The following is a 19,042-nucleotide window of genomic DNA, read 5'->3' as shown; positions in this document are numbered from 1 at the left end:
AATGTCATACATATTCTATATGTTTAATACATAACACCATTGGAGTCGGCAGAATGACTGGTACTGAGAGAGAGATGTATAATATAATATGCAATATAAATATAAATAAATATAAATATAATATGCAATATAATATGCAAAATATATATATATTTTTTATATAAGACTGAGCTAAGGTCTATTTCTGGGATGTTGAAGGTCAGAATATGGATGCCTGACCACGGAAAGTCTCAAAATGGATTTAGGACCATCCTAAATGGCTTAAAAAGGAAACAAACAACAACTTAGGGCTTTAAGGGAATTAGGATTTAGAGAGAGAGTTGAGGTATTTTCAAGGTCTCATTAGTACATGAGATAGTGTTTTGGTCCTGCACCAGGACTGTATCGATCTAAATCTGTGGTACTCCACCACTACTGCCACTCCTACCCTTCTCCTCACCCCCATCCTATCGCATAACCTCCCTCTATCATGGCATGGATCTCTCCAACCCCCACAACTACCTCTTTCCTCACCCCACCCCAACCTATCCCATCACTCTTATGTCAGTCCCACTGTTTCAGTGACCCCCACCCTTAACCCTATCCTCATCTCAACCCATCCCATCACTCTTATGTCAGTCCCACTGTTTCAGTGAAACCCCCACCCTTACCCCTATCCTCATATCAACCCATCCCATCACTCTTATGTCAGTCCCACTGTTTCAGTGAAACCCCCACCCTTACCCCTATCCTCATCTCAACCCATCCCATCACTCTTATGTCAGTCCCACTGTTTCAGTGAAACCCCCACCCTTAACCCTATCCTCATCTCAACCCATCCCATCACTCTTATGTCAGTCCCACTGTTTCAGTGAAACCCCCACCCTTACCCCTATCCTCATCTCAACCCATCCCATCACTCTTATGTCAGTCCCACTGTTTCAGTGAAACCCCCACCCTTACCCCTATCCTCATCTCAACCCATCCCTCTTGTTGGTCCCACCGATCTGTATCAGTGGAAAATGCCATAGTGATGGGAAGAAGAGCTAGTTATTGTGGGATCCTGAACCATCACTGTATTGATCTAAATCTGTGGGACATCACCACAACCACAACCCCCACACTTATCCTCACTCCATCCCATACCCACCACAACCCTCACCCTTATCCTCACTCCATCCCATACCCACCACAACCCTCACCCTTATCCTCACTCCATCCCATACCCACCACAACCCTCACCCTTATCCTCACTCCATCCCATACCCACCACAACCCTCACCCTTATCCTCACTCCATCCCATACCCACCACAACCCTCACCCTTATCCTCACTCCATCCCATACCCACCACAACCCTCACCCTTATCCTCACTCCATCCCATACCCACCACAACCCCCACCTTATCCTCACTCCATCGCATACCCACCACAACCCCCACCCTTATCCTCACTCCATCCCATCCCATACCCATCCCATACCCACCACAACCCCCACCCTTATCCTCACTCCATCCCATACCCACCACAACCCTCACCCTAATCCTCACTCCATCCCATACCCACCACAACCCTCACCCTTATCCTCACTCCATCCCATACCCACCACAACCCTCACCCTTATCCTCACTCCATCCCATACCCACCACAACCCCCACCCTTATCCTCACTCCATCCCATACCCACCACAACCCTCACCCTTATCCTCACTCCATCCCATACCCACCACAACCCTCACCCTTATCCTCACTCCATCCCATACCCACCACAACCCTCACCCTTATCCTCACTCCATCCCATACCCACCACAACCCCCACACTTATCCTCACTCCATCCCATACCCACCACAACCCTCACCCTTATCCTCACTCCATCCCATCCCATACCCATCCCATACCCACCACAACCCTCACCCTTATCCTCACTCCATCCCATACCCACCACAACCCTCACCCTTATCCTCACTCCATCCCATACCCACCACAACCCTCACCCTTATCCTCACTCCATCCCATACCCACCACAACCCTCACCCTTATCCTCACCCATCCCATCCCATACCCACCACAACCCCCACCCTTATCCTCACTCCATCCCATCCCATACCCACCACAACCCCACCCTTTCCTCACTCCATCCCATACCCACCACAACCCTCACCCTTATCCTCACTCCATCCCATACCCACAACAACCCCCCACCCTATTCCTCACTCCATCCCACACCCACCACAACACCTACCCTTATCCTCACTCCATCCCATCCCATACCCACCACAACCCTCACCCTTATCCTCACTTCATCCCATACCCACCACAACCCCCACCCTTATCCTCACTCCATCCCATCCCATCCCATACCCACCACAACCCTCACCCTTATCCTCACTCCATCCCATACCCACCACAACCCCCACCCTTATCCTCACTCCATCCCATACCCACCACAACCCCCACCCTTATCCTAACTCCATCCCATCCCATCCCCATCCCACACCCACCACAACCCCCACACTTATCCTCACTCCATCCCATTCCCACCACAACCCTCACCCTTATCCTCACTCCATCCCATACCCACCACAACCCCCACCCTTATCCTAACTCCATCCCATCCCCATCCCACACCCACCACAACCCCCACACTTATCCTCACTCCATCCCATTCCCACCACAACCCTCATCCTTATCCTCACTCCATCCCATTCCCACCACAACCCTCACCCTTATCCTCACTCCATCCCATACCCACCAACACCCTCACACTAATCCTCACTACATCCCATACCCACCACAACCCCCACCCTTATCCTCACTCCATCCCATCCCATCCCATACCCACCACAACCCTCACCCTTATCCTCACTCCATCCCATACCCACAACAACCCCCCACCCTAATCCTCACTCCATCCCATACCCACCACAACTCCCACCCTAATCCTCACTCCATCCCATCCCCACCACAACCCCCTTCCTTATCCTCACTCCATCCCATACCCACCACAACCCTCACCCTTATCCTCACTCCATCCCATCCCATACCTACCACAACCCCCACCCTTATCCTCACTCCATCCCATACCCACCACAACCCCCACCCTTATCCTCACTCCATCCCATACCCACCAACACCCTCACCCTAATCCTCACTACATCCCATACCCACCACAACCCTCACCCTTATCCTCACTCCATCCTATACCCACCACAACCCCCACCCTTATCCTCACTCCATCCCATCCCCACCACAACCCCCACCCTTATCCTCACTCCATCCCATACCCACCACTAACCCCACCCTTATCCTCACTCCATCCCATCCCATACCCACCACAACCCCCACCCTTATCCTCACTCCATCCCATACCCACCACAACCCCCACACTTATCCTCACTCCATCCCATACCCACCACAACCCCCACCCTTATCCTCACTCCATCCCATACCCACCACAACCCCCTTCCTTATCCTCACTCCATCCCATACCCACCACAACCCCACCCTTATCCTCACTCCATCCCATCCCACCACCACACCCCCATTTATCCTCACTCCATCCCATACCCACCACAACCCCCACCCTTATCCTCACTCCATCCCATACCCACCAACACCCTCACCCTAATCCTCACTACATCCCATACCCACCACAACCCTCACCCTTATCCTCACTCCATCCTATACCCACCACAACCCCCACCCTTATCCTCACTCCATCCCATCCCCACCACAACCCCCACCCTTATCCTCACTCCATCCCATACCCACCACTAACCCCACCCTTATCCTCACTCCATCCCATCCCATACCCACCACAACCCCCACCCTTATCCTCACTCCATCCCATACCCACCACAACCCCCACACTTATCCTCACTCCATCCCATACCCACCACTACCCCCACCCTTATCCTCACTCCATCCTATACCCACCACAACCCCCACCCTTATCCTCACTCCATCCCATACCCACCACAACCCCCACCCTTATCCTCACTCCATCTTATACCCACCAACACCCCCATTTCATCCTCACTCCATCCCTCTTTTGTTTCGCCATTGTTTACAGTGAAAAATCCCCTTGTAACGGGAGGACCAGGATGCCACCACAACCCCCACTTCTACCCCTATCCTCATCACCCCCCTTTACCCCCTCCCTCTTTCCACAAACCCCTCCCCTTATCCTCACCCATCCTATCTTCACCCCAGGTCATCCGATCCATTGTATTCCAGCCCATCTCATCTCTCTTTCATGGTCCCCACTCTCCCATCTGTACCAGTGATAAAAAAACTATAGTGACTTGATGAACCAGAGGAGCAGCCAGTCTGATGACATGTCTGGAGCCCCTTGGGGGAAACAAATCCATTTTCATCAGCAGACAACAGAGGATCAATAAGGTCCAGTCAAGAGGGACTGGGAGGGCCACTATGGGGGCTGTGTGTGTGTGTGTGTGTGTGTGTGTGTGTGTGTGTGTGTGTGTGTGTGTGTGTGTGTGTGTGTGTGTGTGTGTGTGTGTGTGTGTGTGTGTGTGTGTGTGTGTGTGTGTGTGTGTGTGTGTGTGTGTGTGTGTGTGTGTGTGTGTGTGTGTGTGTGTGTGTAGGGGTTGTTGAAATGGAAGTCTTCCATGCGATAGATTGGGTGAGGAAATCGTTAAATTGTTTGTATATCCATGTTTCCATCCACAGTTTTTATGTGAGTAAAGTCACACCATGTAAAAAAAATGACAGCTTTGATGTGAAAGTGCAATGTGATGAGCTTGATGCTCCTTACCAATAAATACTGATGGTCTTATTCTGGTGATATGAAGATTGATGCTTGACTGCTGTTTGACAAATACAAATATTCTTGCTCTTATCCATAACAATCTCATCATGTAGGTAACCGAACAACATTGTATCTGTGAGCTGTTGGCTAGAGCACATGTGACAAGAGTCGGCACATGCAGTTTGAGCGAAACACTCCACAGAAACGGCCAACTGCTTTCTTCTGGAAAATGTGAAGTCCAAGATGGACAAAGGGGGTGCTGTTGGGGCTGTGTTTCTGGACCTAAGGAAGGCTTTTGATACTGTTAACCATGAGATTCTCATCACAAAATTGTCCAAGTTCAACTTTTCCCCTGATGCCTTGAGATGGATGAAATCATACCTTGAAGGCAGAACTCAGTGTGTCAGAGTGAGCACTGAGATGTCGCCCACTCGTAGCTATGATGTGGGCGTGCCCCAAGGGTCAATACTGGGGCCCCTCCTGTTCAGCCTGTACATTAATGATCTACCTTCTGTCTGTACTGGGTCTGAAGTTCAAATGTATGCAGATGATACAGTGATATATGTGCATGCAAAGAGCAAACAACAAGCTGCACAAGAACTCACTACTGTAATGGTCCAGGTTACAAAGTGGCTCAGTGACTCGTGTTTGCATCTCAATGTGAAAAAAACTGTTTGCATGTTCTTCACAAAGAGGGCAACAGATGCTACTGAGCCAGATGTCTATGTGTCAGGGGAGAAGCTCCAGGTGGTATCCGCTTTTAAGTACTTTGGCATCATACTTGATTCCAACCCTCTTTTAAAAAGCATGTGAAAAAGGTAATTCAAATAACTAAATTCAACCAAGCTAATTTCCGATTTATACGAAATTGTTTGACTACAGAGGTAGCAAAACTGTACTTCAACTCTATGATACTCCCCCACTTAACATACTGCTTGACTAGTTGGGCCCAAGCTTGCTGTACAACATTAAAACCTATTCAGTCTGTCTACAAACAGGATCTCAAAGTGCTTGATAGGAAGCCCAATAGCCATCATCATTATCACATCCTTATGTGATAATGAGCTCTTGAGTTGGGAAAATCTTGTGCAATACACAGACGCATGTCTTGTATTCAAGATCCTTAATGGCCTGGCTCCCCCTCCACTCAATATCTTTGTTAAACAGAAAACCCAGACATATGGCAGCAGATCCACAAGGTCTGCTATGAGAGGTGACTGTATAGTTCCCCTAAGGAAAAGCACCTTTAGTAAATCTGCATTCTCTGTGAGAGCTTCCCATGTCTGGAATACACTGCCATCAGACACACATAACTGCACCACATATCACACTTTCACAAAATGCTTGAAGACATGGCTAAAGGTCAATCAGATTTGTGAACATGGTCCCTAGCTGTGTGTTGCCGCTTTCCATGTTGTCTGTTGTCTGTAGCTTGTGAGGTGTGGAAACACTTTGTTGCTTTTATGAATTTTGTCTTGCTGCTTTTTGTTCTGCTTTTTGTTCTTTTTGTTCTATGTTGCTACGTCTTGCTTGTCCTATGTTGCTTTGTCTGTATGCTATGTCTTGCTTGTCCTATGTTGCTTTGTCTGTATGCTATGTCTTGCTTGTCCTATGTTGCTATGTCTTGCTTGTTCTATGTTGCTATTGTCTATATTGTAATTGTTTTTAATAACCTGCCCAGGGACTGCGGTTGAAAATTAGCCGGCTGGCTAAAACCGGCACTTTTACTGAAACGTTGATTAATGTGCACTGTCCCTGTAAAAATAAAAATAAACTCAAACTCAAATTTGCTATTTTGTGGCAAAAATATCGGTAGAATTGAAAATGTTATAGAAATACATTGAACTTTTGATTTTTGATCTTTACATGAAAACATAAGAGAAAATGTGTGCAATACCTCATCATGTATTGATTTTCATTCGCAAGAAGTCTGTTTGGTGGAAACACCAGGGGTGAGAAAATGCGCTGTTTTCTTTATGCAGATTTGAAAATATTCTTATGAATCTGTCACCAAAATTATGTAAACCATGTTAATGACAATGATTATTCTTATGGCTTTTGACTCACTGTCTTTTTGTGACATCTTTGTTTGACAGAATACTGTAGATTATGTATTATTAATCACAAGTCCTCCCAGGGAGGAAACAATGGAAGCCTGTAGGAGTCATTCAAGACAGTAAAACAAACGTGAATGTCGAAAGACAACAAACACCTATACACGAGATGCTTTAATAACGAAGAGATTCATGACTTGCAAGAAGTACATTATTTGCAATCCAAATGAACAACAAACGTATTGAATCACGGACCGTTCAAATCCAAAACATCCCTCTCACCTTTCAGAAAGCCCCTCTTCCCCCCCATCCTCCCTTTCCCCGTCAAGCAAGTGTCTGGAAATCAATTCAACAAAATCCACAGAGGCGAAACAAGCTTCCAACCGATCATTAAGAGATAATTATTTTACACACCTCACATGAGAACCCCCCCAGCTGGGTCTCATCTGTGTCTTGATGGAAAAGTACCAGACATCGTTTGACATATCCTCTGTTTAAACCTGTCTCATTCCATCCAGGCGGGGAAAGATTTCTGTCGCACATAGATTTCACACACACACACGTACACGCACACACACACACACACACACACACACACACACACACACACACACACACACACACACACACACACACACACACACACACACACACACACACACACACACACACACACACACACACACACACACACACACACACACACACACACACACACACACACACACACACAGGAAACACACATGTGGAAGAAAGACAGTGTAAATGGGATCTGACTGTGTGGAGCAGCACCAGATAATCTAATTTACCAGTAACTAATTCTGATTCAACAGGGTGCAGCCGTAAAAACAAGCTCATCACATCCAGCAGACATATTGTCTCTGTAAGTGGCAAAGAATGATGGGAAGGTCACCATGAATGAAGAAATCAGACATCTAGACAAAAAGGCTACCTGGGCTTGTTCACCACATAGCTAAATGGATCTATATAATACACAGCGTCTGTAGGTAGGGATTGAAAGGGGGATGGAGAGAGAGATAGAAAGTTGTGATAATAAGGAGGTAGGATGGGTTTAAAAAAGGGGTAGGGAATAGGGAGGATGGAGAGCCGAGGAGAGAAAGAGAGAGATAGAAAGTTGTGATAATAAGGAGGTATGAAGGGTTTAAAAAAGGGGTAGGGAATAGGGAGGACGGAGAGCCGAGGAGAGAAAGAGAGAGACTAGTGTTATTAGTGTTTCCCCTCATCAATATTACTACTTTATGTAAAAAGTTATCTCCCTTTCTCAGTTCAAATAGCATTCCTCGTGTACCATACATCTTTCAATGTACAATCTAGATATTCTTGTCCTCAGAAAGGAAGAGACCATTAGACTAGTAATCACCAAGGTTTACTCTCCGCTTCTAGTTAATCTGCCTTTCCCCATTCGGCTACAATAAGAGGACTGTGTGTAATCATCGTCACAGCAACAGGCAGCACCAGGCTCTGGCGGATGTGAATGGGAACCTTGATTACTTTTATAATATGAGAACTGATTGAGAAGTACCAACACACACACACATGAGCGCACGCGCGCGCACACACACACACTTACGCTCCCTCCCTCCTTAGTGTACTCATTAGTGGGCAGTGTTCTATGGTTCAGGAATCTTCGGATAATTACTATATTCATATGCTGAATCTTAGTCGAACGAGAAAGAATAGAAAATTCCCAGGATGTAAAATACAATTACAACGCACAGTCCATAATTGAATCATGACAATTGAGTTATTCACATGTCCCTTATAACACAATGGAGTGAGAAGGGATGCCATCGACATCTCTCATTTATATTACCTTCTATTCATTGTTGGATGATTTAATCATCTTAAACTAAGATGAACTATTTCAGATATATTGAATTGGGATTCTATATTCTAGGTGAATCACATCTTCGTTCCTCTATAAATAAACTCACACTTCTAATCATTTGCATTGTTAAATTCTCAGCTATGCATATTGTCTCCATTATTCTGAACTTAATTCAATTAGGGTGAATGAAATTATTGAAATGAGACTAAACTGTGGCTATAAAACACAAGGTCCCTTCGGTCTTCCCTAACTAAAACACAAGGCCCCTTTGGTCTTCCCTAACAAAACACAAGGCCCCTTCGGTCTTCCCTAACTAAAACACAAGGCCCCTTCGGTCTTCCCTGACTAAAACACAAGGCCCCTTTGGTCTTCCCTAACTAAAACACAAGGCCCCTTTGGTCTTCCATAACTAAAACACAAGGTCCCTTTGGTCTTCCATAACTAAAACACAAGGTCCCTTTGGTCTTCCCTGACTAAAACACAAGGCCCCTTTGGTCTTCCCTAACTAAAACACAAGGTCCCTTTGGTCTTCCCTAACTAAAACACAAGGTCCCTTCGGTCTTCCCTAACTAAAACACAAGGCCCCTTTGGTCTTCCCTAACTAAAACACAAGGCCCCTTTGGTCTTCCATAACTAAAACACAAGGTCCCTTTGGTCTTCCCTGACTAAAACACAAGGCCCCTTTGGTCTTCCCTAACTAAAACACAAGGCCCCTTTGGTCTTCCATAACTAAAACACAAGGTCCCTTTGGTCTTCCCTGACTAAAACACAAGGCCCCTTTGGTCTTCCCTAACTAAAACACAAGGTCCCTTTGGTCTTCCCTAACTAAAACACAAGGTCCCTTCGGTCTTCCCTAACTAAAACACAAGGCCCCTTTGGTCTTCCCTAACTAAAACACAAGGCCCCTTCGGTCTTCCCTAACTAAAACACAAGGCCCCTTCGGTCTTCCCTAACTAAAACACAAGGCCCCTTCGGTCTTCCCTAACTAAAACACAAGGCCCCTTCGGTCTTCCCTAACTAAAACACAAGGCCCCTTTGGTCTTCCCTAACTAAAACACAAGGTCCCTTTGGTCTTCCATAACTAAAACACAAGGTCCCTTCGGTCTTCCCTGACTAAAACACAAGGTCCCTTCGGTCTTCCCTGACTAAAACATAAGGCCCCTTCGGTCTTCCCTGACTAAAACACAAGGTCCCTTCGGTCTTCCCTGACTAAAACGCGCACTTCCCAAACCACATTAAAAAAACTCATCAGTTACACTCCTTCCAAAGTGCACCTATTACACATGCCATAACAAATGTTTGCTCTGTGTCAGACACCATCAGAGAATAATGCGATCTGTGTGAAGACGGGTTTGAGGAGTTATGCATCTCTTTGATTTTAGCATCTTGGTTCGGCACTGTTAGAAAAACAATGTACATCGCAGATTTTCAGAGACAATGGTAGAGTTGTCATTTGGTGTGTGAATAAGACTGAGGAAAGTAAAGGATTTACATTTGTACCCTGTTAGACTAAGACTATACCAACCAACCAAATAAAGGTGCTCTCTTCAGTCTTCAAATGGTAGACATCTACAGTACTACAAGTAGCCAATAGTACCGTGCTTGCCAAAAGCAACAAGCACTATGGTTACTGTTTCTTAATTTACTCTCACATGCTAACTGAAATCTGTCTCTGTAGCCCAGTTTCATTTGGAGAGAACATGAACAAGCAGGTGCTGTATATATATCTCTGTCCCTGTGTGTGTATGTGTCCCTCCTCAGGCAGTGCCAGCACAGCTCTGTGTGTGTCTCAGCGAGCACAATTACGACCAGCAGTGGCTCGTGCCTGGCCCCTTGGCCCCATGGGATATCAGGCAGCACGCCTTGGCTGGTGTGGCTGCAGTCAAACCCTTTACCACAAAGCGTTACACACGCACATGCAGGCAGGCACACACAAGCCTCCATAGCTCTGTGCAATCTTAGGATCAAGACAAACAATAAATATAATACATATCCACAAAACAAGATTGCTACAGAAACAGCAATTACATTTTTGGACACACACACACACACACACACACACACACACACACACACACACACACACACACACACACACACACACACACACACACACACACACACACACACACACACACACACACACACACACACACACACACACACACACACACACACACACACACACACACACACACACACTTGTGCATTGTCTATGGCTGAGCTCCTGCATGCACAGTTTAAGGCAGTAAAGCTAAAGCCAAAACAATATGGTTCTCTGAGCCACAATTCACCCACTTTTCACCCGTATTGTAACACAACCCCTGAACAGACCATGTTAATCCATTGTTACACGGTAATTAACACATCGATATACAATAGACTTATGTCACCCATCTCTCTCTCTCTCGTTCTCTCTCTCTCTCTCTCTTTTACCATCCCCGTTGACACACTGGACTTGTGGAATCTGGGTGCCTGGTCCACATTCTCTCTCGTTGTCCGGAATACACTCATCCAGCTTCACCAGCAGCCAATCATAGCAGCTGGGCTCGTCACAGGGTATGGCCTCCACCAGGTGAGGGCAGCTTCCTGTTCCTCCCGTGGGCTCGTTGACGATCCTCCTCTTCCTCAGTTTGAACCCTGGTAGGAAAAGACAGGAAAACAGATATAGGTATCCCGGTGCTGCCATGAAACCATAAATAGTTGTATAATTATGCCATTCTATGATCTGCTTCTACTATCCCAAATAACATTGAAATAAAGTATAGTCCCCCTCTGTGGTGGCCCTTTTCAGGGCCTCCCTCAACACCAACCTCCCCCTCTGTGGTAACACTTTTCAGGATAGCTTAACTTGTTTTTCAAGGAGTCACGACTTAATGTCTAACTTCAGTACATGAAGTTCCCCCTCTCTTCTGCTACCGTCACAGTGTGTATTGGCTTTGATGATAACATTTATGTATTTATTTATTTAACACGACAGGACCATTAAGCCCCAGAAGATGACATACATTAGAGAAACAGCTTCCCATAATGACTATTATTATTCTCTCCTCATTAACCCAGGCTTTTACCCAAAGTGACTCATGTATACTAATGTATGCAGCTATCCATTAATACGGCTGGGATTTGTGCTGTTCAAAGGCCGAGGGCTTTCCTCTCGCTATGCTCAAGGACATGGAAGTGGTGATTGCTGGTGTGTGTATGTGTGTGCCTGTGTACGTGCATGTGTGTGTGTTATGTTAACGCCTGCCTGCCCAGCCCAATGACACCTTACCCCCAGCCCCAGGGTCTAATCCCCACTGTTGCTACAGCCTGATAAGAAAGGAGGACCATGGGGGACCCAGATAACAAAGGAGGACCATGGGGGACCCAGCAGACCTGGAGGACTCAGGTGGATGATGGCTATATTTCCTCTGATTATTTTGGATTCGGTCCTTTTTCTTCCCGGATCCTCTATTTAATCAGGAGGGTCAGCTGGAGGATGGAGGTGTGTTGTCAGGTGTCAGGGCTGAGGTGGATGGTTTAGTTTAACAGGGACATGGGGTGAGGGAAAGAGTGTGAAGAGAAGGGGAGAGGAGGAGGGTTTAGGAAAGGTGAAGGGCATAGGGGGTGAGGGTGTAATAGAGGGGTAATGGATGGAATAGGGGTCCAGACAGGGTTTGTTTCTTTAATATCACTTCTGTCTGTCGAACCACAGTAAAGGACAGCAAGATGAACAGATTGACTGAGGCCTTTCCACCCTGTCAGAGCCTGAGGACTCTTTGCACAGATAAACATAGTGATGGGGAAAAGTGTAGGCTATAATTACTTCTCCACTACAGTATGCTGTTGCAACATCTCAAAGGCTGCGGCTGAGACACGTATCTCCCAAAAACAGTGGAGTATGTTACTAGAATCCATAAAATACTGGTGTATAGACACTATCACAGTGTGTGTGTGCAGACAGTCCATTTGGACAGCCAACACAAAAAGTGACAAACATTGATTGAACTAATACTGGGAGATCAGGTCATGTTGATGCTGCATAGAGCTCGTTGTCATGAAATTCCCAGAGGATGGTCTAAGAGTTTGCTTCTCTCGGCTAATGAGAGCCAGGGCGTACACACACACAGACGGTATGGACTAACACACACTCCAGTCAAGGTTGTGTGTGTGCTGTATGACATACTGTACAGTAGCGTGAGACACACACAGAGAGAGAGAGAGAGAGAGAGAAGAGAGAGAGAGAGAGAGAGAGAGAGAGAGAGAGAGAGAGAGAGAGATGCAAGTGAATCAATCTTTAAAATGCATGAGGGACAATTCCTCGGCGTCCCTTCCATTTGAGATGCTTCATTAGGGTAGAGTCAATATGCATTAGTCACCATGGTGGAGGTGATAAAGGGGGCTAAGAGACTGCTGCTGCCGCTGTTCTGTTCCTCTACCAGCAATAATTAAGGGCTGAGCCAACCAGCATGTATGTGTGTCTGTGTTTGACTGTGAGTCCTTGGCGTCCACATCACTAAGAACTTAATATGGTCCATCCACACCCACACAGTCGTGAAGAGGGCACGGCAGCGCCTCTTCCCTCTCAGGAGGGTGAAAAGATTTGGCATGGGCCCTGAAATACTCAAAAGTTATACAGCTGCACCATCGAGAGCATCTTGACTGGCTGCATCAGTGCTTGCGTCTTGTGACGGCCGGCCGCCCAACAACCTGCCCGCTCGACCCTATCCCCTCCTCTCTTCTCCAGACCATTTCCGGAGACCTTCTCCCTTACCTCACCTCGCTCATCAACTTATCCCTGACCGCTGGCTACGTCCCTTCCGTCTTCAAGAGAGTGAGAGTTGCACCCCTTCTGAAAAAACCTACACTCGATCCCTCCGATGTTAACAACTACAGACCAGTATCCCTTCTTTCTTTTCTCTCCAAAACTCTTGAACGTGCCGTCCTTGGTCAGCTCTCCCGCTATCTCTCTCAGAATGACCTTCTTGATCCAAATCAGTCAGGTTTCAAGACTAGTAATTCAACTGAGACTGCTCTTCTCTGTATCACGGAGGCGCTCCGCACTGCTAAAGCTAACTCTCTCTCCTCTGCTCTCATCCTTCTAGACCTATCGGCTGCCTTCGATACTGTGAACCATCAGATCCTCCTCTCCACCCTCTCAGAGTTGGGCATCTCCGGCGCGGCCCACGCTTGGATTGCGTCCTACCTGACAGGTCGCTCCTACCAGGTGGCGTGGCGAGAATCTGTCTCCTCACCACGCGCTCTCACCACTGGTGTCCCCCAGGGCTCTGTTCTAGGCCCTCTCCTATTCTCGCTATACACCAAGTCACTTGGCTCTGTCATAACCTCACATGGTCTCTCTTATCATTGCTATGCAGATGACACACAATTAATCTTCTCATTTCCCCCTTCTGATGACCAGGTGGCGAATCGCATCTCTGCATGTCTGGCAGACATATCAGTATGGATGACGGATCACCACCTCAAGCTGAACTTCGGCAAGACGGAGCTGCTCTTCCTCCCGGGGAAGGACTGCCCGTTCCATGATCTCGCCATCACGGTTGACAACTCCATTGTGTCCTCCTCCCAGAGCGCTAAGAACCTTGGCGTGATCCTGGACAACACCCTGTCGTTCTCAACTAACATCAAGGCGGTGGCCCGTTCCTGTAGGTTCATGCTCTACAACATCCGCAGAGTACGACCCTGCCTCACACAGGAAGCGGCGCAGGTCCTAATCCAGGCACTTGTCATCTCCCGTCTGGATTACTGCAACTCGCTGTTGGCTGGGCTCCCTGCCTGTGCCATTAAACCCCTACAACTCATCCAGAACGCCGCAGCCCGTCTAGTGTTCAACCTTCCCAAGTTCTCTCACGTCACCCCGCTCCTCCGCTCTCTCCACTGGCTTCCAGTTGAAGCTCGCATCCGCTACAAGACCATGGTGCTTGCCTACGGAGCTGTGAGGGGAACGGCACCTCAGTACCTCCAGGCTCTGATCAGGCCCTACACCCAAATAAGGGCACTGCGTTCATCCACCTCTGGCCTGCTCGCCTCCCTACCACTGAGGAAGTACAGTTCCCGCTCAGCCCAGTCAAAACTGTTCGCTGCTCTGGCTCCCCAATGGTGGAACAAACTCCCTCACGACGCCAGGACAGCGGAGTCAATCACCACCTTCCGGAGACACCTGAAACCCCACCTCTTTATGGAATACTTAGGATAGGATAAAGTAATCCTTCTCACCCCCTCCCCCCTTAAAATATTTAGATGCACTATTGTAAAGTGGCTGTTCCACTGGATGTCATAAGGTGAATGCACCAATTTGTAAGTCGCTCTGGATAAGAGCGTCTGCTAAATGACTTAAATGTAAATGTAAATGCTTGGTATGGCAACTGCTTGGCATCCGACCGCAAGGCACTACAGAGGGTACATCACTGGGGCCGAGCTCCCTGTCATCCAGAACCTCTATACCAGGCGGTGTCAGAGGAAGTTCCGAAAAATTGGCAAAGACTCAAGCCACCCTAGCCATAGACTGTTGGCAAATGCTACCGGAGCATCAGCTCTCGAACCAACAGGCTCCGAGACAAATTCTACCCCCAAACCACAAGACTGCTAAATATCCAGACTGCTATATAGTCAATTAATGGTACCCAAACTGTCTGTACTGACTCTATCTTGCACTGACCCTACGCATACTCACTAGACTATACATACAAACCACAAACACACTCACTCACACACACTACACTGTTACACCAACACAAAAGCCTCATACATTCACAAACGCTACATACGCCGGACACCCTGCCCGCTCGACCCCATCCCCTCTTCCCTTCTCCAAACCATCTCTGGAGACCTTTTCACATCCCTCAACTTATCCCTGACCACTCGCTGCATCCCCTCTGACTTCAAAATGGCCCTCCTCAAGAAACCAACACTGAACTCATCTGATGTCAAAAACTATAGACCTGTATCCCTTCTTTCTTTTATTTCCAAAACACTTGAACAAGCTGTCTCTGATCAACTCTCTCGTAATCTCTCTCAGCATGATCTTCTTGACCCAAGACGGGTCCCTCAACCCAGACTGATCTTCTCTGTGTCACAGAGGCTCTCTGCACTGCCAAAGCTGACTCTCTCCTCTGTTTGCACACTCTTAGATCTTTCTGCTGCCTTTGACACCGTGAACCTCCTCCTCTCCACCCTCTCAGGGCTGGGTGTCTTAGGCTCTGTACACTCTTGGATTGCATTCTACCTGTCAGGCTGCTCCCAACAGGTGACGTAGAGAGGATCTGTGTCTGGACCACGTACTTTCACTACTGGTGTCCCCCAGGGCTCGGTTATAGACCCTCTTCTCTCTATACACCAAATCACTCGGCTCTATCATATCTCACATGGTCTCTCCTATCATCGCTATGCGGATGACATTTCCCTTGTAATATCCGGTCTGGACTACTGCTGCTCGCTGTTGGCTGGGCTCCTCGCTGGTGCCATCAAATGCCTGCAACTTATCCAGAACGCTGCAGCACTGCTGGTTTTCAACCTTCCCAAGTCACCTCACTCCTCCGCACACTCCACTGGCTACCAGTCAAAGCTCATATCCACTACAAGACCATGATGCTTGCCTACGGAGCAGCAAGAGGAATTGCCCCTCCCTCCCAACCCGAGCACTATGTTCTGCCACCTTTGGTCTCTTGGCCCTCTGACCCCTACCGGAGACCATCTCCCGCTCAGCCCAGTCCAAGCTCTTCCCTGTCCTGGTACCCCAATGGTAGAACCAGCTTTCCCCTAAAGCTAGGATAAGTCCTTGCCCGTCTTCCGAAAGCACCTGAAACCCTACCTCTTAAAAGAGTATCTTAATACCCCCCTCTCCCACCTAAAAATAAAATAAAATAAATAAAACTGAACCAACGACTTTGCTGATAGCTACATTATTGAGGAAAAGTTCATTACTATGCCTGTGATATTGATGTGGTTGTCCCACCTAGCTATCTTTAGACAAATGCACTAACTGTCAACTCACAAACACATACTGACACAACACAATCACACATACTGCACATACACGCATACTCTCACACACTCACACACTTTTACACTTATCATTTGCTGCTGCTACTATGTTCTTTATGTTACTCTTGTTATTATCTATCCTGATGCCTAGTCACTTTACCCTGCCTTCATGTACATATCTACCTCAAATACCTCTGCATATTGATCTGGTACTGGTACTCCCTGTATATAGCTCCATTCTTGTGTATTGTATTTGACTCATCTTGTGTTATTACTATACATCTTTGGGTGCTGTGTTGATACATCTTTGGGTGCTGTGTTGATACGTCTTTGGGTGCTGTATTGATACGTCTTTGGGTGCTGTATTGATACGTCTTTGGGTGCTGTATTGATATGTCTTTGGGTGCTGTATTGATATGTCTTTGGGTGCTGTAATGATATGTCTTTGGGTGCTGTATTGATATGTCTTTGGGTGCTGTAATGATATGTCTTTGGGTGTGGTAATGATATGTCTTTGGGTGCTGTATTGATATGTCTTTGGGTGCTGTATTGATATGTCTTTGGGTGCTGTAATGATATGTCTTTGGGTGCTGTAATGATATGTCTTTGGGTGCTGTAATGACATGTCTTTGGGTGCTGTAATGATATGTCTTTGGGTGCTGTATTGATATGTCTTTGGGTGCTGTATTGATATGTCTTTGGGTGCTGTATTGATATGTCTTTGGGTGTTGTATTGATATGTCTTTGGGTGCTGTAATGATATGTCTTTGGGTGCTGTATTGATATGTCTTTGGGTGCTGTATTGATATGTCTTTGGGTGCTGTATTGATATGTCTTTGGGTTCTGTAATGATATGTCTTTGGGTGCTGTATTGATATGTCTTTGGGTGCTGTAATGATATGTTTTTGGGTGCTGTAATGATATGTCTTTGGGTGCTGTATTGATATGTCTTTGGGTGCTGTATTGATATGTCTTTGGGTGCTGTAATGATATGTCTTTGGGTGCTGTATTGATATGTCTTTGGGTGCTGTAATGATATGTCTTTGGGTGCTGTAATGCTATGTCTTTGGGTGCTGTAATGATATGTCTTTGGGTGCTGTATTGATATGTCTTTGGGTGCTGTATCCCAGCCCGGAGCAATAAAAAAAAGATATGTATATTCATCATTACTAAAGTATAGCAATTACTGTTACACCCAGTGTGTGGTGTTCCAATGCCATACATGCAAGACGGCCGTCTATTTGACTGAATGGGTATCGAAGTCAAGACTTGTGTTAGCCCACAAAGCTAAAGCCTAGGCATAACCACAATCAGTGTTCCACCCACCTTTCTTGGCAGCTGTGTCCAGGCAGTTTTCAAAGGTGCAGGGTCCCCAGGCACCCCAGGAGGACACGTCACACTCCACAGGACAGGGGATGTGGCACGGCTGGGTGGTGTTGGGGGGCGGGCTGAGGCACAGGTCACCATCAACGGGCCTGGAGGCTAGAAACACATAGAGATCCACAGAGACATGGTGTCAGAACAGGACAGGGGATGTGGCACGGCTGGGTGGTGTTGGGGGACGGGCTGAGGCACAGGTCACCATCAACGGGCCTGGAGGCTAGAAACACAGAGAGATCCACAGAGACATGGTGTCAGAACAGGACAGGGGATGTGGCACGGCTGGGTGGTGTTGGGGGGCGGGCTGAGGCACAGGTCACCATCAACGGGCCTGGAGGCTAGAAACACAGAGAGATCCACAGAGACATGGTGTCAGAACAGGACAGGGGATGTGGTGTAACTAGGTCGTGTTGAGGGCAGGCCCAGGCATAGGTCACTGTTTACAAGTATGAAAACATACAATAACACGATGTTACAAATCTAAGTAGTATAGTGATATCACCTTAGAGATTATCCATTTATATTTACATGTAATATAGTGGACATACTGAGCTGTATCATTACTGTCACTGTGGAACTACCTACTTTTATCCTGGCCCTCTCCATCTGGGTAGTGGGTTAAAACTTCAGGCTAATAGATGAAAATGAATCCTGAATCGTTCCACCAGTCATGAATAAAACTCATACCAACTAGAACCCCACAGGGATGTTCATAGTCATGAATATGCCTACCCTCACGCCATCTTAAATCCAAGACAACATTTAGCAAACAGTATGGCCTTTCATTTGTTCGCCATCCTTCTAAATCCAGTCTAGTTTATTTTCTTCACCTTTATTTAACCAGGTAGGCTAGTTGAGAACAAGTTCTCATTTACAACTGCGACCTGGCCAAGATAAAGCATAGCAGTGTGAACAGTCAGCAACACAGAGTTACACATGGAGTAAACAATAAACAAGTCAATAACACAGTAGAATTATTATTATTTTTTTTAAGAGTCTATATACATTGTGTGCAAAAGGCATGAGG

The 19,042-nt window shown here is 46.9% G+C and overlaps 1 protein-coding gene across 2 annotated transcripts in view; it reads right to left on the bottom strand.

Moving 5' to 3' along the window:
• The window catches only part of LOC124043338 (thrombospondin type-1 domain-containing protein 7A-like), a 232,093-nt gene that overhangs the window by 108,546 nt on the left and 104,505 nt on the right, over window positions 1-19,042 (bottom strand). For both annotated transcript variants that reach the window (XM_046361855.1, XM_046361856.1), the window contains exons 5-6: window positions 17,962-18,117; window positions 11,086-11,289 (exon numbers count right to left, since the gene is read on the bottom strand). In XM_046361855.1, coding sequence (XP_046217811.1) covers window positions 11,086-11,289; window positions 17,962-18,117 — 360 coding nt within the window. The remainder of the gene's footprint in view (window positions 1-11,085; window positions 11,290-17,961; window positions 18,118-19,042) is intronic.

Source organism: Oncorhynchus gorbuscha, linkage group LG09, assembly GCF_021184085.1.
Source record: "Oncorhynchus gorbuscha isolate QuinsamMale2020 ecotype Even-year linkage group LG09, OgorEven_v1.0, whole genome shotgun sequence".
Classification (NCBI taxonomy): Eukaryota; Metazoa; Chordata; class Actinopteri; order Salmoniformes; family Salmonidae; genus Oncorhynchus; species Oncorhynchus gorbuscha.
This window is presented reverse-complemented; position numbering and strand designations above follow the sequence as displayed.